Source organism: Sceloporus occidentalis, unplaced genomic scaffold, assembly GCF_023333645.1.
Source record: "Sceloporus occidentalis isolate IW3139 unplaced genomic scaffold, rSceOcc1.0.p SCAF_271, whole genome shotgun sequence".
Lineage (NCBI taxonomy): Eukaryota > Metazoa > Chordata > Lepidosauria > Squamata > Phrynosomatidae > Sceloporus > Sceloporus occidentalis.
The window spans coordinates 678,363-701,650 of NW_028317251.1; the positions used below are offsets into that span (position 1 = coordinate 678,363).

General features: G+C 46.5%; 1 protein-coding gene across 1 annotated transcript in view; it reads right to left on the bottom strand.

Moving 5' to 3' along the window:
* The window catches only part of LOC149275689 (immunoglobulin superfamily member 21-like), a 79,727-nt gene that overhangs the window by 36,072 nt on the left and 20,367 nt on the right, over window positions 1–23,288 (bottom strand). The window contains exon 3 of the mRNA XM_089504475.1: window positions 11,194–11,312. Within this exon, the coding sequence (XP_089360601.1) occupies window positions 11,194–11,312 (119 nt within the window). The remainder of the gene's footprint in view (window positions 1–11,193; window positions 11,313–23,288) is intronic.

Sequence of the window (23,288 nt, forward strand, 5' to 3'; positions counted from 1 at the left end):
GAGTGGGGAACATGATTTAGTGACTAAGACCAGCAGGCACACAAGGAAAGGGTTAATGCCCGGGGCCTAGAAAGGTCATGGGTTAGATAAACGTGGTCCTCGAGGGGCCAAAAGGTTCAGTTTTTGCAGATTTTATGGTTAGGTCTCTTTAAAAGCTAAAAAAAAAAAGGAAAATGTGACACGAAGAGACGGGAAAATTTAACCAGAAAACCGGAAAGAGGATTTTAAGGCAGAAGAAATTCTCCTCGGAGGAGAACGGACGGACTCTTCAATTTCACGTACAGAAAATGAAGAAGCAGAGGAAAGATTGAAAGCGTTATTATCAGCCGGGATCTCCAATGAATCCGAGGCGCGATGCCGAGGAAGCCGGGGATCTGTAAATAACGTGACTGCGCAGAGCCCTCCGGCAGCCGGCGAACAGCTGCTCTGATAAAGCCCTACGAACAGCCCCGCACCGAGAGGAGACATTTTACTCAGATTAAACCCTTGCTGTTTGCTCTCAGCATGGTGCAAGTCATTGGGATATTCGTTTAACCCCCTTTGGTGCCGGTATTACCTGCAATGCAGCTGCACGACATGATCGGGAGACTCCACGCTCAGAGCAATGTCACAGTACAACCCCCCCCCCCCCCCCCCCCGTACGAGCCGCACGCGACCGAGGATCAAATGGGGGCATAAATCACAGATATTCAAATGTGCAGCAAAAAATCTCATTATGGCAGCAATTTGAACATCTGCCGGTACAAAGCAAACTGCTACAGCCTTCCCTTTTCTCTTTAATTAAAGTGATGTTAAAGGGTCACATCATCTCTTTATACCCGGTATGAGCGAGCCCATGGGTGCAGCTGGCTTATTCGGGGTTAAACTCTTCCGGGCAAAGCAGAAGGAGATCCTCTGATGCCAACTGGTAGGTACTGGCAGCATGCCGCCCGGCTCCTATGTCCTGTACGAGGCCTCCGAAGGTACCCGTCGGCCTTGCTGGAGGATGGATCTACTGGAATCCAATGGGCTTGCACCTCGAACTACTTGCCCCATCTGCCGAACTTACCCTACAGAATACTGAAGAAGATATATAAGTGGCCAAGGTCTCATAAGTCTCCTTTGAAACGCACCCGGCATTATTTGTCAGTAAACTGTTGGGTGTCTGACTCCCAGGAATTGGCCATCGAATTGCAAGCCTAATCGGCCAAAACAAGCCAGACATTCTGTTTATGGTCCAGAACGGCAAATCACATGATCTTCCCACGGAATCCCAGAAGCCATTGCTACAGCATGCAAAGGAGACCATGAAAAGGACATGTGCTCCGGAAACAGAGCACTATGCAAAGCACTATGGGTAAAGAAGTGGATGAAGCCAATCAGCGACGCTCTAACTGCTGGCAATAAAATAATAAGGGCCCCTTATTCCAAAGCAAACTGGACCACTCCATTCAAATTATTGAGCTCCAAAGAGCAACGCTCCACCAGGACCCCCCAATAGGTTTGCTTGCTACATGGCGGTGATACTCATTACCATTACATCAACATCTCATGAAAATTAATTCTATATGTTTTTTATTTGAAAGCGTAGAGAGAATCGGAGGTCTTTTGGGCTCTATAACTTGCTTGCACGTGGGCTATAAGATCAGAAAAAGCAATATGGAAACATCCAAATAGATTAATTTTTATCAAGAGAAATAAAGCAATACAGTCGACTTTAATGATCCTACTGGGATGACGGTCGTTCGGCTAATGAGCAGAATATGACTTCAATTCACCCTTGAGATGGTTTTTATTAACAAACTGGATTAAGTTGGCCTCGTTCTATCTGCTTACACTTCCAAAAACCAGTCTCGTGATACCTGTTCCAATAACCGAGGACTTAAACTTTACAAGATCATTAAAGTCCTTTTCCTCCCAGCTGAGACCCGCGGCTACTTAGTAAGATGTTCCTCCTGCTGTATATCCATGGCCACCAGAGGGCAGCCTCGAGCACAGCCCTCACACAGCCCCATTAGGAAGGAGGTGGACGCAACGTTCGGAGATTAAACTATTTGGAGCAGATCTGTTTGTGTCATTTCAGAATCTAATCGGATGAAAGAAGACATTATCTTTACCGAACCCTTAGTGTCAGGATTATACTTCCAGAGGATGCAGGAATCATAGAACCCGCCGGCAGATCAGCCCCATTGAGTCGCCCTGCTGTAAAGACCTTAATCGTTGGTCTCGTCTTAGATTCAGGAGCCGTACGTCTATCCCATGCATGTTTAATACCCTCACTGTATTACCCGCTACCACTTCTAGGAGAAAAAACGGTGATCCTCACACCAGTTCCAGAACATCACCAACGATCCAGGTCTGGCCTTGAGAACAGGTTTGAGAAGCACAGACTCAGAAACGCGCTGTAAAAGAGAGCGGAAGAGAATTGTGTCTAACGCCGAGAGATTCCTTACTCTGAGACATTTAGAACGCAGGACAAATTGCATAAAGACAGGGCGCGCGTTAGAGGTTCCGGAGCTTGTTTGGTCGCCGTCTTTCTCTTTTATGCCCCTGTTTCTGATCGCGTGTTCGCCCGTGGCAAATAACCCCAATTAACCCGGCAGTTCTCAACGCTTACCGCGGAGTGTATAAAGACTATGAGCTCCTCGGGCTCTCTCTCTGATCACCCGCGCGTCATAACAACATATCTGTTAAAGCCCAATCGCTAATTAGCGTTTCCAAATGAATGGACATTTATGTTCATGAAAAACATGACGCTAACATACCTGAGAACCCTATGTCGCGAGGAGAACTCCTATGTCGCGAGGAGAACTCCTATGTCGCGAGGAGAACTCCTATGTCGCGAGGAGAACTCCTATGTCGCGAGGAGAACTCCTATGTCGCGAGGAGAACTCCTATGTCGTGAGGAGAACTCCTATGTCTCCAGGATACTGTACCTCTGTCAGGTGGTCGGGGAAAGTTCTACTCTTACCAACATGCTATGTCACGTTAACAATGTAACTTCCATCCGTTCATAGATTTCATAGCTTTTATTACAAACACTCATTTGAATATTTGCCCTGGTCATAGAGTGGCCACCAAAATCCGCTCCAAGATGGACTTCAGAGGAAGAAAGAGGGGCAGAAAGGCCTGAGGACCAATGAGGGACTGGCCAAACTAAACAGGGACACACGGAAGGTACGTTAGTAGTATTAGAATTATTACAACATGCTGCACAATACTGAGACACAACATACCAACAGAGAGTTTAGATACCAAAGGTAGAAGTGAGAAGGCCATAAGAGCTTACAATCTAAAGGAAGAACGGGCACAGTTCAGCCGGAGGCAGGAATACCATGTGGGGTAACATGTGGGCAGTTCCTTTCCACCGGTTATAACATTAGCTGGAGGCTTGTCGCAGACCCCTGTGATCCGGCGCCTTTCATTAATATCTGAATTCCTACAGAGAAGGTTTCGCATGTAATTACGTTCCGAGTCCATCGGAAAACACGCTTTTCTCCCCGTATACAGATGTCACATTTATCAGCAGATGGCGCGGGAGCCGCAGACGCTTTACACCTGACCTCAGACCTGTCACATTTTTAATTATGTCGCTACTGATTTGAATGAAACCAATTCCTGGCTCACAGGAAACAAACAGCAGAAAAGCCGGCTTCTCGTTACAATCTATTCCCCTCCGTCCCGGAGCCGCAACACAGGAGAGAAAACCAGAAAATCACCCGATATCATCTCAAAGTTATTCCATGTCAATAACGCACAATGCTCCCCGTTTAATAGTCATCCCAAACCAAATGAGATTCAAATAATCCCAAACCTCGTCCACTCCCAACAATAACGTTCTCTGAGAAGATCCGTCGCTCTATTCTAACCTTTGAAGGTTAATCACATAATACCGGCAACGTAAGCTTCTTCTTTAGATTTCCGTGGAATTGACCAATCAGTGACTGCTTTTGTGTCACATGACAATTAAGCATTCCCTGAAAAATGTTTGAACAAGGCACAATTTTCTATGATTAAAGAATTATTTCGCGGAACGGTCTTTGTGTTTATAATGTCTGTAAGTGAACCCGGCAGCCAGCAGGAGGCATTTACCGAGCGACCTAGTAATACAAGCAAAGAGTCCGGCTGGTGAGGAATCAGGGTGTAGGATTCCTTCCAGCGATGATAAAAGACAAGCGGAGGCAGATCGCACGGCATTTTATACGGGATGAGATATTATAAAGAAGAGAAACTCAGAAAGAAATCTCCCCCCCAAAAAACAACACACCGAAAACCAGCAAAAGCTCGCTGGTAAAACAGCCTCGACTCACTGGGACTCCCGCTGAGTGACGTCTTCATTCAGAGCAGTAACAATATATATATTGTAACATCGCGGTTCTCTGAAGGAGACTTTCTAAAATAATCTCCAAGCGGTCCGATTATATTATTATAGATGACCCGGATTATAAACTGGGCTCTCTCACTTCTCCAGGTTTGGTGACCGGCGGTCACATTACTTTACGGACTTCGACATAAGATTTCCCTTAGTATTCTCATTACTTGAGTGTTGTGACAACTGGACTGATCCAGATATCCAACACTCATGGTATCGCTAGCCAATCAGAGGAGGTGTCCTCGGACATAGAGCAGTCCGGACACACACATGTGCAATGGCACCAAGGCACTGACATCATTTTAGCTTCACGTAGGTCCAGACCCTGTAAGCGCATGATGGTTGATAAGCTATGCCAAACAAAAATTAGAAAAGACTTTCCCAGATATAATGCACAAAGTGGGATACTGGCCCAAGGTGCCTTAAAACGGGTATGTGCACCGGAGCCAACCGTTTCCTGATCTAGGCCACTTGGCAGCAAAAAGCGTGTGAAGGGTTAAAGAGTTAAGAGTACGGACTGTTCACGAAACACCTATATGTCACAGCATATGATTATTCCACTTACTGATTACACACTCGGAGTAGCGGAGACATTGACGGCGGCAGCGGGAGATAAACAGGCTGGCATTGTCTTGCCCTTCCTAAAAGGCTGCCTTTGTCCTTTGGAATCTACAGATAAAAAAACATCACAATGCGCCGTCCTGCATAATAACCGAGACACGCCGAGCGTTTTCAGGAGGTATGCGATGCTCCGAGGCTTCAAAGGAACAAAGCAGAAAACCATGTACAAATTATTACACATTCACTCGTCATTTAAATCGCCGGGTTTTATTTCTTTAGAAAAGCTTATGTGGGGACATAATTCGAGAAAAGGATGGAGCGTTCAGTCCTATCTCGGAATATCTCGACGTATGATGGTGCCAACCGGCTGCGTAATATACCAAGGAGATCTAGAACAAAAACAATCATCATCCTTCCATGTCAAACGGTTCGCTGCGCCACGGATCCGACCCAATGCACGACATGCCGTGAACCCGCAGAACCCTCAAACGGCCACAATATGGGTCTGGCCTCGAGAACCCGGGGGTTGGGGGTCATGGAGACGTCCATGTGCGAGTCCCTTGTTCCGTGATACAATCTAGAGCCCAGAACAATTTCAATCTCCTTTCCTTCAAAACTTGCCTTAAGAACTAAATCATGAAAGATGCCCCATTCCACAGATAAAAGAGACCTGATTTTAATGAATAACCCGCCATTATGTATGGGAAACGCCCCGAGAGGTGTCGGGGAGGAACGATCGTTATCCGTATGGCTGTACCAGTCCTGTTTTAGCCGTCGTAGGCCTGCGCCGGCTCTCAGATAATCACTGCGGACTATTACCGGAGCTTGTTTCTGTCTGCATTTGACAGGACATCATTTTTCACTCCTATCAACGATGAGCAACTGCCCAATGTCTCCGCATCTTCCGTTTTTTCCAGGCCACGGAGAAAACGACGCAAGACATGAAAAAAGGGAAAAAAAACCCTAAAAAAAGATAACCTTAAATTCTCATCAAGTCGGAAACTAACGCAGTCACTTGTTAATTTCTCTTGATGCAGCCAGACACAAGGAGACAGACGGGGGAAAAGGCATCTTGAAACGCCCATTGAAATCATATATTTTTGAAGAGCTTCTTTAAGATAAAAAAGGCCACAATTTGCTTTGCATCTTCCCCTTCGCTAATTAATTGGCTGCTGCATGGACCCGGCATACTAATGCCAGCGACAAGGGATCTGCTTTGAGTCGCAGCTGGCGTCTAGTCCCAACCGGGCACATTATGAATACCCAGACAGCGAGGAAGGCATCTCAAGGGCTTGGTGGAGACCAAAGTCTGCACACTCTGGAGAGGCACACGTTCCTGCCCTGGGGATGGCAGATCTCGGGGACCAGAAGCTCTTACAGCCCCATGTAATTAGTAATCTCTCATTCAGAAGAGTGTCGGAACCCCACAAGCTGTAACAAAACTAAACGCGTGACGAATGAGGCTGTAACATGGCTGTGGGACCAGACATCAACTCCAACACAGACCCGTCGATGGAAAGGGACAGCCAACAAACTCTTATCCCTAACACCGCGGAGGAATAGGGAATATTCACGGATGAACCTTATCCACCGGATACAACAGAGCCAGCATTGCTTATCATCATGTCGGGTTCACTGAGAGAATCTGTTTACTGTATAAAGCAAACGCACAGCCCATATAACTTACACAAAGGCCATTCCGTCCTCAAATTGCAGATATAACACGAAAAGATTTTCTGCTCAACAGATTGAAGCACTTGCTAAACATATACTTATAACGTGAATTTCCTTTGACTGATGGTAAAGTTCCCCCGTTGCGCGGTATCGGTGGATCCTTTGCGTACTTCTTCCCTGACACTTGGGATCGTACCCTACAATCAGAAAACCTCACGAGGCGCGTTCTCCTGGATAAACAGTTCCACATATTTCTGAAAATGGCAGAACGTTCCCGACAAACCATTGTATTTCCACAAAGAAACCTCTTATACGAGAACAGTTAATGGCATTAATAGCAGAAAGATTTACTTGTCACGCTAAAGCCAGAAGCTTGTTGAGCTTCAAGTGGCCTCTAGATTATATGCAGAGTCACTTACGGTTCAATACATACAGTAATTAAATAAAAGCCTGTAATATTCCATAATGCAAAATACAAAGTCTGCGTACAAAGCTTAGGTACGCGGCATCTAGTGGCACCAGGATACGACTCCACTTTACTTTCCAACCCAACGGGGGCAAGGGACAACGTTTTATCGCCAGCAGCTCTTACGGAGTCGTCATGTCCAGGCACCGCGTGCTTCCGTGTGACACGTGTTACTGGTAGGGAGTATATCACCCATCCTTGGATGGTTCCATTAGCTTTCAGTTTTCTCATTTGTCCTTCTGGATCATCAGACATGGACTTTAAGGACTGGAATCAGGCACCCCAGATACATGACTATCCGCTGACTGAATACAGAAGTTGATACAATGTATTTCATCCAGAGTTCTGCTTTCCAGCCGGTCCTGACTTCTGTCTGCATCCCGACCAAGACCGGACTTGCTCTGCTCCGCAGCCACGCGTGGATGCCCCCTCCGGAGCAGCCAGGAGTCACTTCTCTTTAGTACCTCTGGTTTTTTGTAAAGGGTTATTTTTGAGCAACAGATTTGATAAATAAACTCAATTAATCTCCAGCAAACAATGAACTAACAGGCAGAACATCGATTAATCGTTACCGAGACGCTCCATGTACTTCTCATCCTTTTATGGTTGGTACTAATTTCAGGATTTAGACATCACCCCAGGTCCCCGACACTCTCACAGTGACCTGTTTGCTAGAAAGCAAATTGGATTCCTTTTAACAGATTCCAGCATCAAACCACACATCAGATACCGAACATTCTACCCAAAGGGGCTCAAAGCACTAACAATTTCAAACGACGCAGATGAAAGGAAATCATATAAAACTCTTCTGTTACTTGCTCCGGGATGATAAATAAGAGTATTCGGATAAACACAGAGACGCGGGCTGAGGCTGGAATTAAAGCCAGGACTCTCTAAACAGACCTCAGGCTCTTGGAGTGGAGCTATTAACGGACCATCACTGTCAGTCGGAGATGCACGCCAATAAATATCATAGCTGAGTGTTACCTTATTCCCGATGGGGGGGTTTCTCCGCGGAAATTAATAGACGGATACTTCCGGATCTCCTCTACGCATTGGATCTCTTTCCCCAGCCCCCCGGCTAGTCACCTTGTAGGATACTGATCGCCAGCTCTGGCGTGCGAGAGGGCTCCCGGGTGTCTAACGAGACACCCCCACATGCATACATTAAAAGTACGTCTTTGTGACACCCCAGTCTGACTTCTGGCAGCTTCGTGCTCGCCAACACTTCAGCGGGAGTTGCCACGGAAGTAGGCGGAAAAGCAGCTTTTTGCGGTACTTCCAAGGAAGCGCCGTTTAATATTTCACCCAGCTTTATCCATAAACCAATAATAACTACAATACTGAAATAACGAGGCGTAAAACAGGCAGGTCCAATAAAACGCCTCCGACAGAGATACCACATGTTGGGGCTCATGGATTATTATTCACAAACCTTCTTCGGATCGTGTTTCCTTTTGTATAAAGTTGGATAGAGCGTCCTCCGTGTTATTTCCACCATCACGTACCTCTTCACTAAAAGGTGACTTGAGCCAGAATGACAGCAGAAACAAAAGCTTTTTTGGCTCGGTGCTCCCGGCACTCGTGATAGATTTCCCGCTGGCACGCCGCCACAAGCCAGGTCTAAACTTCGCTTCAGTCCCATAACTATCTCTTTCCTCTGCACCTTTTCCATTAGACTCCGGCGACAGAGGGTTTTTATTCTGTTCCGCCGACGGCTTCGTGATTAATCTGTCCGATAGAAGCCTCTTGGAACCAACTCCAGATCGGGATCCGTGAAAAGGGCTCCAGAATCCTCCTCCGTTGGCATTAAGTATCACATTTGTCTCAATTCCGCTGGAATAATTGTAAAGATTAGTAGCGCCGCAGAACCTTAAAGGAGGGATACATATAACTCATAAAGAAGTCGCGTCAACGGGAAGGATTGATTTGGGGGGGTAGGATTTTTGGACTTGTAAATGGACCAGATTCAAACCTCTTTAGAACCGGGTAGAATGCCCTGAGGTCAGCCAGAAAAATGGCAAAACGTTATGGAATTAATTCATTTACTGACTAATGACCCCGGCATTTTCGCTGATTTTCATTTTTTCCTTCATGGGCTCCTCGATTTGTCTGTTGGCTCATCTCCCCGCTTGTTATTCAGAACGCCCCTCCCCGCGTGTTCAGGCGCTGTATGTTTGGGCCAACTCAGCGTGCGCGTCTACGGACACGGGAGAAAAGCTTAAAGCGGGTGTTTGATGCGCTGCCCGGGCTTTCGTGTAACGGCGCTTTGATACGGTAACAAGAAATGCGCCAAAAAACATTAAACTGAATGGTTTCTGAGCTTCTGCAAACACCGACTCCATGTTCCATTTTACACGACGTCCCCAACAAATGATCTCAACCTAGAACATCGGAGCCCCACGGTTCCCTGTTACCCCCCGCCGGCTTTTATTACAACAAATATCTGTTTTTGGCCATTATTGATACAGAAACATCAGTGACAGTAACATAGTTACCAACGTCTGAGGGTAATGCTTCTGTAAGGGGTTAGTTCTGATAACAGTAACTGCCTGAATACTTAAAACTCATCAAATAATGTAATATACGGCCAAAATACTGTAATATACGATACTGGGCGGCATTCAGAGGGTTAAAAACCTGTCTCTTTCAGTAACTCCGCTAACTGCACTTTCTAATTATATGATTGATTTCACGCCAGGACTTTCTGACGCAGGTCTTTGTTAAAACGCACCGTGTGATAAACCGTTTCAGGACTAGGAGTTTCATTAGAAATATCTTTTCTCGTTTGTTTTCACATGCCGCCGCACACGCACACTCATGCGCACTATCGTGCCACAGATATGTATGAAAATCCCCCAAAATGCATTAACGTTAATTAATTACATTGACACAGTCGTGCATTAATTAAGGAATTTGATTCATTCGTGGAAAAATCCGTTCCTGGAAACGATCATGAAATGACTGCGAGAAGCAGGAGTAAAAGGAGGGGTGCTGAGAGTACCTCGTAGTAACTATTTAGCTGGGGGGTGAGCTGGGAGTAACGCGGGGGAAATGCATGTAAAATGTGACCAGGGATGATAAAGAATTGAATTCGATGATATGGCGCTGTGTGCCTGGGGATACATATACTTCTAATTACAGCTAAGCTCGTCCAGCAACAGGTTAATGCACCCCCACCTCGGTGGCAGCCGTGGCACCCCCTGAAGTCTAACCCTCTGCCACATCTGAGTCCGTAGCCATCAGGAAAACAAATGCCAGCTTCCCCCACACGCTGCGCCAACCAATATAATCCCGGCATTTGTCACGACGCCCGCCGTGGGGGGCGCTGATCTGCTGCGCTGGCACCATGATGGTCGATACCAGCCCCATCTTCCATACTTACAGCTTAATGTTCTCAATGTATCTGGCCCGATAAACGAAAGGGTTACATTTAATGTGTGTTACCTCTGGATACCGGCTCAGCTACCCCCAGCCCCTCCAGCAATTCTTAAGGGGTAGTTTTGTGCACAAAGTCTCATTGTGTTACAGTTTTTGTGACGTTACAGTTAGTTTGTGTTCTCGATACTCATACTTATCGATAAGCGAAATACATTGGAATTTCACAAACTCCAACATCTCCAGACTCATCAAGCGATTGTGATCCATCGGCACAATAAACATCTGTCGCATGAAGAAGCCCCAGGTGACATCAATCACCGGCCTTCAGCTTTTAAATCAATATGATAACAAGTAGAGTTATTGACACGAGAACCTCTAAAAAGCCATAACATCCATCAAGCGGAGCCCGGCCTGGATGATGGCCGCATTATTAGCTTTTTCATATTTTTTTGTGTTGTAAAAACGGCTGAGGAATAACAATTTGATTATTAGCCGGGTTCGGCCAGTAGAAGAGATTTCCAGCTGTGAAGGATAATTAATGTGGATGGATTGGCTCTGCGGGCTGCTGAGATGGAACTGCGATGGCCGCACATACCCGCCGCCGCACTCTCTGTTCCTTGTTTGGTGCGCGGCGGCTACAAAGTGTCAGCGCGTTTACCCTCCCGCCGGACAGATAATCTGGCGGCAAAGACCTTTGCCAGGAAACCTCGTCATCCGCCTGTTGGGGGGTTTCAGAAACATACGAATAGGTTTTACTCACACATGACGTTGAGGAATACGTTGTCTGACGCCAGGACCACTTTCTCCCGCGTGGCCCGGTCGTATATTCCAACGTGGCACTCGTAAGGTCCGTTGTCTGAAATCCGGACTTCAGGAAGCCTGAGGGAAATAAAATGAAATATTAGTTACGTTTATAAAAGTAAAAAGTAAAATAAAACATGACAAAAAAAAGTTTGTGTCAAATAACGTCACCCCGTCGGTCGCAGCGACCACAGTCACGGAGAACACACTGCAGAGCTGGAAAGGTAAAAGGGTGACTCTCTTTACTAGTGAACAATCCAGAAAATACGTATAGAAGGACACTCTGACTTCATCAAATGACTGGTATATGCGGAGAGAGGTAGTTAACGGGTTAATTCCGCGTTTACAGGTATTTGCGGCAGCTGGAAGAATAATATTTTGAATGATTCCACCCACTCGCTTTATTTTCCTCTTCCCGCAGCGAGCGCCCAACGGAGGAGCGGTCTATGGATTAGGGGAGAGGAACGCGGTAAAAAGAAATAAAATCAGACAAAAGGGGAGCATTTTTATGAAATTCATATATTCGGGAACAGAGAAAGGGCCGAAACATTAGGGGTACCCAATTATGAAGTCATCGATCTCGGCATTTCGGAATGGAAATACGATTAAAATGTCTCTATTCCTTAATTACTCTTCATTGATTGTAAAAGGAATGTATGTCTGACCATCGTAACATTACAAAGAGTGAACGGGAGATTGTATGTTCCGCTGGCCACCGCCGGTCCGCGTCGCTCGCGGTAAATCAGGATGTTTTATCCTCGGCCTCGTCCCGCAGACCCCCTCCAGGGTTTGCGTTTAGATTTTTCTCGCTCTGGAATCTGTTCTCCTCCTGTACATTATTTATACATTTATCTGAAAGTTTAATCGCATCCTTTAGTATTTCTAACATCCAGCACTGAGGGAAACGTCTCCGTTCATTATCCGGGATATTCTCTCCCGCGTCGTTTCAAAGCTCTCCGCTGTCCGTCAAACCATCAAATCCCCGGCCCACCAAAGCCTTCCGGAGCATTTCTGTCTGCCAGTCCGTGGGGGTAGCGCTCGTGTCGGCCGCCGTTGGCTCCGTTACCATGCTTCCTTATTAAACCTCGTCCGTCGGCGGAGATCAAGGTCTCCCCCGTTCTGCGGTTACAGCTGACCCCGGGCACCAGACGTCGCGAGCGAAGCTGTAATCTATTCCTCGCGCCGTAAGCCACAAGCCCGGGCCCCAGTTTAAAAAGGATTAGGCAGACGGACCGCGCATTCACTGCAGAAATTGAGGCGTATCGATCAGGGGGCAGCCGGCCGTCGCTGCTCGGGATTCAGATAACAACAGCCCGGGACGGAGATGCTTTCACCGGCAATAGGGCAAAATCAATAAACTATTAATAACTTTACAGGAGCGAGCCGACTGCTTGTAATGCGGTTTAGCCGCTTGAGTTTACCAACAATGACAGCTCCTCAGAAGAGTAAGTAATTGTGTTATAGAGAAGAAGCTGACATGCTGAGCAGCCAGAGCAGGGAGAGGGTAAGACGAGGCGGCTAAAGGAATTAAATCCCACAGAAAGTCAGACGCCCCCCACCACAAAAACCCCGGGACTAATCTCCACCTGCTGCGGACGCCAGATACCGGCCGCTGTCACCTTCATGCGCTAATCTGACAATAGCCAGGGGCAAAGCGATGAGAGAACCGGGGTTCAGAGGGTTAAAAATCAGAAATATTTACCATCATTTAAGAAAATGCAGCCGTGACAATTCTATAGAAAGCAAATAAAATCAATGGCTCGGCACAGATGACCTCATAGACGAGGGGGAGATTTCAGAATGGATTTCTTCACCAACAGGGTGGTGGGTAAGTGGAACAGGCTTCCAACGGAGGTTAATCCAACGCGATAATGGCTCCTGATTATAAGACAAGATCAGGCTTGAGCTCTAACAGCGGCTGGAAATATTGGCACCTTCCCGCAAAGTACTCCTTATTACCTATTGGTTTATATAGCGCCGTCATACTCCACAGCGCTGTACAACGGGTAAACAGGACATCAGTAGCGCAAACAATTTGCAAAGAGACAAAAGCTGAGGGTGGCCCTGCCCTAATGAGCTTACAATCTATATGAAATAACTGGCACCGTGGCATCGGCATGCTGTTGTCTACTTTCCACACGTCCTCGTAGAGCGAAGTCCAGACACAGCGGTTTAGGCAGAGCGTTTCTCCTGCTCGTAACCGATGAGCGGGGTCTTTGGACGCTTGGATTTCGTCGTGCTCTCTTCCCGATCTCCTCCCGCTTCTCTGCTGCCCGCTCTCTGCAGCCCGTCTCGGTCTTGATGGGCGCCCATTGATGTGGAATCATCCGGACTGACAGCCGGCCGCACCGTACCGCGGGGTGAAGCTTTTCAATTTTTTCCTAGTGAAATAAAAGCTGTCATTTGGCACAAAAAAGATCTTCTGGCCGCTTCTCCCTCACCTGACGCCGGAGCTGCCACCTGAAGGAGATACAAGAAGCTGCCGAATCCGTCCGGATTTTGACCCCCTAATGATACCCATTCTGTTCATCACCAAATAACTAACTGGGTCGGCTCCAGCAGGGGCCCAGGTGCTTGTACTGGACAACATTCAACGACCAGAACGCTGTACCCAGATCTAACCCACAATAAAAGAAAAACATTTCCAGGCTGTATAGAAACTCAGAACCCGCCGGCAGATCGGCCCCATCCGGCCCCCGTCTAGTCGCCCGTTTCTCCTGCTGTAAAGACTCAAACCTTAATCAGTCGTCGGTCTCGTCTTAGATTCAGGAGCCGTATGTCTATCCCATGCATGATTCCCTCACTGTATCAGGCGCTACCAATTTTGCTAAGAGTCTGCTCCACTTATCCACCACCCTCTCAGTAAAGTCATAAAGCATAAACTAACTAAACTAACTTTAAAAACTAAACCTTTTAAACCAAAACACAAAATATAAAAAGAGTTTAATGCTTGACTGGCTGATAATGGATGATTCCCCCAGCGCTGAGCTCCTTTGGATGGGATGGTTGGATAAAAGCTGCGAATGGCACAGAAACGAATACTTTTTATAAAGTCCACAGCTCTGATCTTTCCCGTTACTCCCGTGTAGGATGAATTACAGCGTGTTCTACGAACACCAATCATCTGAACACACAAATTCTGCGGACAATGCATCCTTCTTAATTCCCAAGGAAAGGTGTTACTTTGGTTGAGTTGGAAGGAGATTACTTTTGTTGGGTACAAAATATTAAGAGCGTAACGATGTTCCGGTATCAGAGATATAATTCAGGTCCCTTTAGCCGGTGGAGGGCTGGGGGGGAAAGAGTTAATATCTGACAATATGTAAACTAAATAAAGACGCCCCAACGAGCTGCACTCCTACCTCATCCCGTTATCCCCCACTGGCTGTGACAAGTAAATTAGGCGTCTCGCTTTCTATCTGACATCTTCATGGGAGCAAAACTATTTACGAAGGAATCAAACACACAACAGGGTGGGCTGGAAGCTCATTGTTTCTGTGCAACGAGGGTCTAATGATGAGCTTTAATTTCTGTTACACAAAAAAAACATTTACCAAGAAGGAAAGGAGAAAGCGTTAGCCGCAGAGAGGCTGGGGGGACGCGCCGGGTTCCTGCCATCAGTAACAAAGTAACAGAGTCCATCAGGATCATCCCCCCTTCCCTGTCGCTCCCACATGGAGAAAGGGGTTCAGATAAAGGAGCCGGACCCTCGCAGATTAATTTATTCACGCAACGCTATCACGGGCTGGAGGGCAGACTCCAACGCTCCTCGTATCGGCCGATGCCGTTGGCCAGGCCGTAAACGCGGTAAAGACAAGATTTTACACCAGAAACAGGGCGAGGAAAGAAAAATCAAAGCCGTAAAAAGCAAGATTTTGTGTTGCATTCAATCACTGAAGAACACAGATGAGTTTAGGCAATTTTTGGAGACTCCAGTAATGTGTCGGGGTAAAAGTTGATGCCAAAAGACTAATTAACATACTGATTATTAACGGGATGAATAATTAAATGATGTTTTGGCAGGTAAATTAATCTTCTAAGAGCCACACTGACTGCAAACCATATGGCATTTTTTGTCCAGAGTTTTTTTTTCTTCATTTTTCATGTCGGGAAATCGTTACTGAAAATAGAGCGGATGCCAAGTGTTTTCACGCGGCGCCTCAGCTCGAGAAGATCCGAGCTCATTGCCTGCGGCGACCGTACGGCAACCCGATCCTCCATCTACAATGAAACCGGGCAGACGCAGGTGAAACTTTCCCAATCCTCTAACCTTACCGGCCTTTCCACCGACGCCACCTAATCCACTGCCTCTAATATACCCAAAATGAGGCAATTTTCCATTTCTTACAGATCAGAAAGATGCGTAATAAAGTGCAATTTCATTAAGGATAGCAATTCAATGGCAGTGAATCAAAACGTATGATTGATTACGAAGCAGAGAAAGGTTGGAGTAATGTGATCAGCGGCCGCCGCAGTCTGACCGATCAGTCGTTGCCCCACCGGTTACTTATTGCCCCCCTGGCACAGAACGGGGTATTTGGGTAGTTATCTTAAGGAAAAGGTTCTCCACATTTCCAGTAAAGCTACGGTATAATACTGGCTAAAAGAGCCCCAGGGCTAGAAGGATGTTACCCCAATAGATAAAAGAATAGACCCCAATCAACTGGGTTATACAAAGGACAGGAGGAGGGCCGGGGGCACGCGCAGAGGAGGGGCGGGAGGCATGCGCAGAGGAGGGCCGGGGGGGGGGGACACGCGCAGAGGAGGGGCGGGAGGCATGCGCAGAGGAGGGCCGGGGGGGGGGGACACGCGCAGAGGTGGGCCCGGGGGGGCACGCTGCTGCCTCTATGCCAGCGGTTAAGGGGCTTTGAATCTTTCGCCGTGAGGCTGTGTTAATCTTTGTTTGGCCAGAGGATGGACGGGATGTTCTCATCAGCATTTCTTGCTAAATTATTGCCAGGAGCGGCACCTCGGAGGATGACAGAGGACGCGCTTCACAGAATGAAAGCTCCCAGCCCCAGGAACTTTCCCATTGTTGTTGTTCTGGTCCAAAGAGCTTACAGTCAGGAAATTAAAAAAGCGACTACAATGATTTTCTGTGTCTGCCAATCATATACCACTTTAATGGAAAGCTGCGAGAAGAAACATTCCTTTCTGCGGGTAATTACAGCGTTACGTCTCTCTGTGTAACTATGTATCAGCCGAGGCTGCCGTGTAACGTGCGGATGACAAGTCAATCCAGCAACAAAGAGGTTAGTGACCGAGAGCGCGTGTTAACCGCCGTACACGGAACCCAATTATTGCATCCATCAGAAGTATTTGTTCCGCATGACCCGGTAACAACCCCATGCGCGCTTTTCTGTTGCTGCACAAGAGTCTTCTACACAGTCTGCTTACGATGGACAATGGAGCACTTTTCACACGTGATTTGAGAAGGGTATTTATAGGAGGTCCCCACGGCGGGTCCAACAGCCCACGCTCCAGACTCGTTGTCTTTAATGTCACTTTGTACATGGCCTGCGCGAAGGGCCCCACTTGGCACGTTAACGTTATTATATGGGCAGTGAGTAAAATTGGGAGTTTTAACCCAAACTACACAAAATGATCAATAAAATTCTCTATTTAACTGGAAGCACATAAAATACCTGGGAAACGCCTTTATCAGGTGGGGCAGAGACCCCAATCCTGCCGTGTCTAAGATGTTGGGAATTGGAATCGACTTAAGGATGACTCCGGCTGACAAGGGTTTCCTTGCAAAATTCCAACGCAGAGCTCTCTTCCTACTCAAGTATTCCCTTATTCAATAGACACAAAACACCACAGGACGACAGACTGTAAGCTGTTGAGCCAAGGTTGGGTCTCACAATGAGCATACATACAATCAGATCAGTTGCATGCGCCCAATGATTTAAAACGCACACTTTTGTTCAGGGATATACATTAGGTTTCTGGGTTTTATTACACCTGGATACAGCGCGTTAGCTCGGCGTCCCGCGGCTGAGTTATACCTCGGCAAATACACAATAAAGAAGAGAGGAGATTATAATTCCTCCAATTACTGTAACATCAAGAGATAATGGCCCCACAGGAGACCGGCCGCTCAAAACACGAAGACCACAATAGAAACCGCAGTGATCTTTCCCCCAAAACGCCATATTACCGTCTCCTGCCTGGACGCCATAAAGAAGCATAAAGGAGAACCATTTACGGCTCCTCGCTGAGAAGAACTGAAGCTGCTGCAGTTCATCCCGTTCCTTAATCAGACGGAAGAATGGTCCGAGCGGACGTGGAGTTCAGGTTCCCTTTGTGATGCGGCCAATTCCTCCATCTCATTTTCCTCCAGAAAGAAGCCTCGGTACATTCTTTTTACAGCAATTAGCTTTGTTTTTAGCTAACGAAAATCGATGAGAAATCCCTTCTTCCATTACCGCCACTTTCCCCCACGAGCCTCCCGGATCCATCACTTTCATTAGAGAGTTTGATAGATGGATTTCTGAAGCCGCTTACCAAGTTTGAGCCCAAAAGGAACTTTTCAGCCATTAATTAAGGCCGCGATGCTCCAACAGAAAGGCTTACACCGGTGATAATTCATTAAACGTCCGGCCCTCTGCTTGAAATGTAGAGAGATATTTTGGAGACATCGTCTCGGCGTGTGACCCGCCATACAGACATCGCTACCATAGACCAACAAAGAACTCAGAATGGTCAATATCATCAAATCTAAAATCATGTAGCATCTGCAATGTCCCCATCAGCTGCAACCTGTTTCTTACTGTCAGTCTACCCCGCGATGATGTCACTGCAGTGCACCACAATGATGTCATACCAGTCCTTGGTGCGTCTCCTGAGCTCATCAGAGAAACATGCAACACACCGCATTCTTGAGCTGGCCCCGTATAATGTTTAGTGAATGTGGGGAGATCTCTTGATTTAGCTTACTGATTTAACTAATGGAGGTTGGCCCTCCGTAATGTGCAGTGAATTCTGGGAGTTGAAATCCCACTACTTTAAGAAAATTAACCCCACCGCATACATCTTGTCTGCCTTTCCATTCCCAAAGAGCCCTAGTTTGGGCATTTTCATTTTGAACTTTTCTCCCGGCCCCAGGGTTAGCAGACACCCCAGACGATGTTACCGCTGCCTCATACCGCACGCTTTTGCAAACATTAGAACCTCAGAGTGGCGCCCCCTACCAGCTCAGCCGTCACCTACAACATATGGCCTTGTGATTCCGCAGATCATCATCAAAACACTTTCGCGTTCTGTTCAACGGAAACATTACACAGATAAACGAGAAGAAGGCTTCTTTAAGAGAGCTGTGTAGTAACGATTCATTAAGCTCTGAAATAGCCACCCGTGCCAACGTCTCCTAATAAAGTCAAAGTGAGACGCAAACTTAACGAATTGCCTCCTGTGCGTCTCGATGTTGACACGCGGCGCGTTACCACAGCTGCCACGCTGCCGGTTTAAAGCATTACACAAGGGGACCGGTTTTCCCGTTAAACTGCCGTAATCTTTCTTTTGTAGCAGATTGTGGGGGGGGGAGGTCCTCATTAACACGTCTATTTACTGGGGAGATGGCTCTATCTAACGTGAAGGGTTAATGCTAGTTCATCGACTAAAACAGCTGGAAGGCTTTGCAAATGTTCTTTCAATACGGAAAATGTCTTGCGTGTCAAAGACGTTTATTCCTGACTCAAAGTCTGTCTGTTTCAGAGCGTCTACTCACATAGTCTAACAGGTGGGGAAGCCACGAGGCTGAAAGCGGACAGTATCCACCAGGAGAAGAGATTCGCCTCCGGCTCGCAAAGGTAAGCAGGCAATGCAATAGAACAAAGCAGGGCGCGGAGTGTAGTTGCGGACACCTCATCTCCAGAAGAATATAGACATTCGGGAGAGAGCTCAGAGGAGCCGACGGGGAACGGTTTGCAGATTAATGTTATCAGGAAAGACTGAGGGGTCTCAATATCTCCGGCTTGGGGGGAAAGAAGAGAGACATAAAGGAGTTTAAGGACGGGAGGGAATTTATTTCAAAGGAGAATAAAAGTTACATCAAGAGACCGGAATCTAACACTAGAGGGTCGGAGGCTGAGATGGGACGGAAGGACGTTTTACTTGACATCACTTTAGTTTTACATCACTGTGGAACATCACAGAAAAGCTCACTATCCCCTGGGCAGATAACGAGGCCAGGAAAGAATCCGTGTTGCAGTCGTAATATCACTGGTGGTTCTAGAGCAGTAAATAGTAATAAAACGCTTCTCTGTTTAAGTTGTCTTTTAGGGAAACGCACTTTGGGAACGGCCGGAGGATCGCCGAGTACGGTGGGGTGTATTAAACAAAGTATTCTCCGCGGTTATCTGCAACCCCTGGGTGCGAAGACGTTACTCTGTAGCACGGAGCTCCAGAAACACGCAGGACTCTCTCTGGCCCACGCTGGGTAGCGATGCGGCAGCATAAATACAAGAGATGATATTTATTATTTGCAAAAGCTGTTTTATTGTTAAAATACCTATTTCAGATGAATCCAGGCTTAGTGGAGCGTGTTCTGATACCTCTACCGGAGACTGCTGATCCTGCAAACAAAATGAATGCTTCGCAGCTACGGTATCAGTGCTCAGAAATTAACATGTCATTCACATCTGAAATAAATCACTTCTGCCTGCAACAGTTATCATGTATATGAAAAAAAAAACTCATTACTGGCGGGCGTTCCGGCGGGCCGCATGTTTTTGAGCCTCTGTCAGCGGAAAAATCGGAAAAGGAACCGGCTTTAATATAACTGGAGTGTGAATATATATATACACTGTGTGTGTATATATATTATATATATATATATAAACTCCATGAAGTAGTTAGATGAGCATACGATGCTGGCAGCGGATGGAGAGTCCCTCTGATAAGGAACGGGGGGAGGCTGATGGAGGCTGGAGTCCCGACGGATTCTTCTCCCCGGGGCTTTGCTGCAATATTTACTGCTTTTCTCCCTTTTGCCAGTTTAAACTTTGCCTACACCGTTTCCCCGAGGTTTGGCTTTTCTCTTCCTCGCGGTTTCAGATTTTTTTTTTGTTCTCTAAAAAACCTAAACTACTAACTTTTTTTGACAGTTAAATAATTGAGTGTTTTCTTGCCCAGAAGCAAATCCCCGCCAGTATCATGAAGACGGAAAAAAGTGCTTTGGAAGAGAGAGGCTTTGATTAATTCGCAGAAGCCGTGCGGGGAAACCTTAGTACTGGGAATAGAGATCCATACAGCGGGTACTGATCCGATTTAACTCTTCCTCTGCCCCATAATAACTCTTCACTGTGAACCCGGCTTGAGTTTGTGTTTACGCGATATAGAATGTTAGATTTTCCTGGGAATCTGCCGTGCATGCTGGGTAACGGGGGATTTAAACGTCCCGTTAGCTGGCCCTCTGCGGTCTGCATCCGACACGCTCTTCTAAATCGCGTGTAAAGAGCGTGTCCTGCGAAGCGGTCAGTGCCATTTAAAAACGCTGACCCCGCTACCTCAGTCGGCAGCACGCGGCACCGGCGCTACAACGAGGATATTGTGTACACGCAGCATAAAGACGCCCAATTAAAGCCTCCTAAACCATTCGACAAATATCATAAGCCATTTTACAGATCGTTCTACCATATTAACGCTGCGCGCTCCTCAGAAAATTGATGGAAGAAAATGGCTTTTTTAATCCCATCCATAGAATAAACGGCACGCAGCAGTTTTCTGTGGTTCTAATGGCGGAGCTGGGAATTGGCAGGTTTACCGTCCGCATAGAATACCTCCCTAAATCTCAAGGTTAACCCATAGAAGCCAATCTGCATGCATTCATGTACCCACGGCTTCCATACAGGAGAAGAAACGGGGAGAGAAAGAGCGAGACGCGGACAGAGAGGGATATGGTGAGGAGGGAAATGGAGTACAGAGGAAAAAGGAAAACGAGGGCGAGTTAGGGGTGCGACTCTTAACCGAGAGCAGGAGAGGAGAAAAGAGTTCAAAAGAAGGGCAAGAGTGAAAAGGAGAGCGAATGGAGAGATGGGAAGGAAAGTAGGACAGAGAGAAAGGCCAATGGCCAGAAGAGGAGGGGAAAAAAAGCAGAGGAGAGAAGAGAGAGAAATGTCTCATGGAGGAAAAAAGAAAAGGAGAGAGAAAAACGGGAAGAAAGAAGGACTATTACAGAACAACTAGCATCATTTGTTAGCTTGTGGGTGAAAGGGAATAAATATGGTTGAGTGAGAAGAGCTAAAGTGTAGAGAGGAGAGAAAGGATTTTCAAATGAGGAATGAAAAAAGATTGAGATAGGGAGGTTAGAAGCCAGGAGGAGCTGGGAATGAGAGAATCAGAAGGTTGATGTCAGAGAAGGTGCTCGAGTAATCTACCACCCTCTCAGAGATCTATACCAGAGAAGGGTGGAGGAGAGATGGGGCAAACGCCAGCGGGGCCGAGATAACCTTCACTTAATACCTACCTGGAATTCGAAGGTTTGTGAAGATTCTGTAGCAGGACGCTGATCTTCTGACATCCAGAAACCCGGCACGTGAACGTGTTAGCAAAAAAAATGACGTGCTTCGTGGAGATTGAACTCGGAGGCGGCATTCCAAATAAGCAGCGGAGTATATCGGACAGACAAATGTGGGGCAGGATTCAATAAATGATAACGCGGTCATTTTCATTTCCAATCTCCCAATAAAGCAGATGAAAGAGGCCCAGAAAGCCTCGGGCAGTTTATTGAAAGCAGCAGAAAGACAAAATATTCATTTCCAATTAGATTTATATGAATCACTTCATAAAGCATGCGCTGCCCAAAACACTGAGACCAAAAAGCCTCTCTCAGCAGACGCCATAAACGGCCCGCGATTTACTGCACGCGAGGCGATCCGCTAATACTTTTGACTTAATCATACGTGTCCAGAACGGGTTTTACTTATTGACTTGTTACAATGTAGCTGGATTTCAGCGTCCAATCACAATGTTTACTGCCGTTAACCCTTTGAATGTATGAGATGTGATTTACCGGATACCATACATTAGAACGGTAACGCAAAAAAGTGCAGATTTTTTTGCCCCTTCACGCTACTTATTTCAGCCCAGGAACGCGTTCATATCCTATACGGACCATAAAGCTTTTAACGGCTTTTAGGACACCACGGGCGATGCTCTTCACCTTGTCCCTCATTCGCCCTGTCATGGGGTCTCCAACACCACAGCTGTTTGGGGTCTACCAAGGCGGTGGGGTAGACGTCACGTGTTTTTCAAGTCTGAACGTTTTATACATTTTATCAACAGGTTCCTTTAAACCATTCTGAAGGAACCCGACGGAGAAGGACTTCACCGACTTTCCTTCGTTACAAAGATTAACAAAGTATCCATTTGATCACATTTTGTATTTTTGATACGATCCATGCTCCGAGGACAAGCCGTCGTGTTTCTAGGTTTTTACCTTTTTGATATTTGATGCAAAATCCCTACAATTTGGGAAATCAAACCAGCGCAGAATGAAATGATGTTTAGAGCGTGCGAGACGTACCGCGCAGTATGAAAGAGGCTGTTTGTATTGTGTATTCAGCAGAGCCGCTTTAATCAAGTAATCCTGTCACCGTTCAGTGATCTGATTATATCCGGCTTGTATAAAGAGGGAATGAGGTTACGCAGGTCTCATGACATCACCAGACATCTGTATTACCGGGGAGGGATAACGGGTGGGAGAGGTCAGCCTATGGGCTACATTCAAGGTGTAAATCCAATATACAAACTATATATTAATTATACACCAAAAAAGCAGCTTCTGCAATAAAGACACCGTTAATTGGACCACAGATGATATGTGTCTTAAATTAAACCTTTTTCCTGAAACCGCTGGACTTGGAAAGTAAAATTTTGCCTTACTTTTACAAAAAAACTGTAAAAATACATTTTTCTCAATTGTTTTTGCTGATCACAGCAATTCTCTTTGGATTTTTCCTTTCGACGGCTCAAAGCGCAGGCTTTCCTAATGCTCCGTAAAATGTAATAGGAGAGACAGAATACAGTCCGACTTTACAAAGGAGCCTTTCA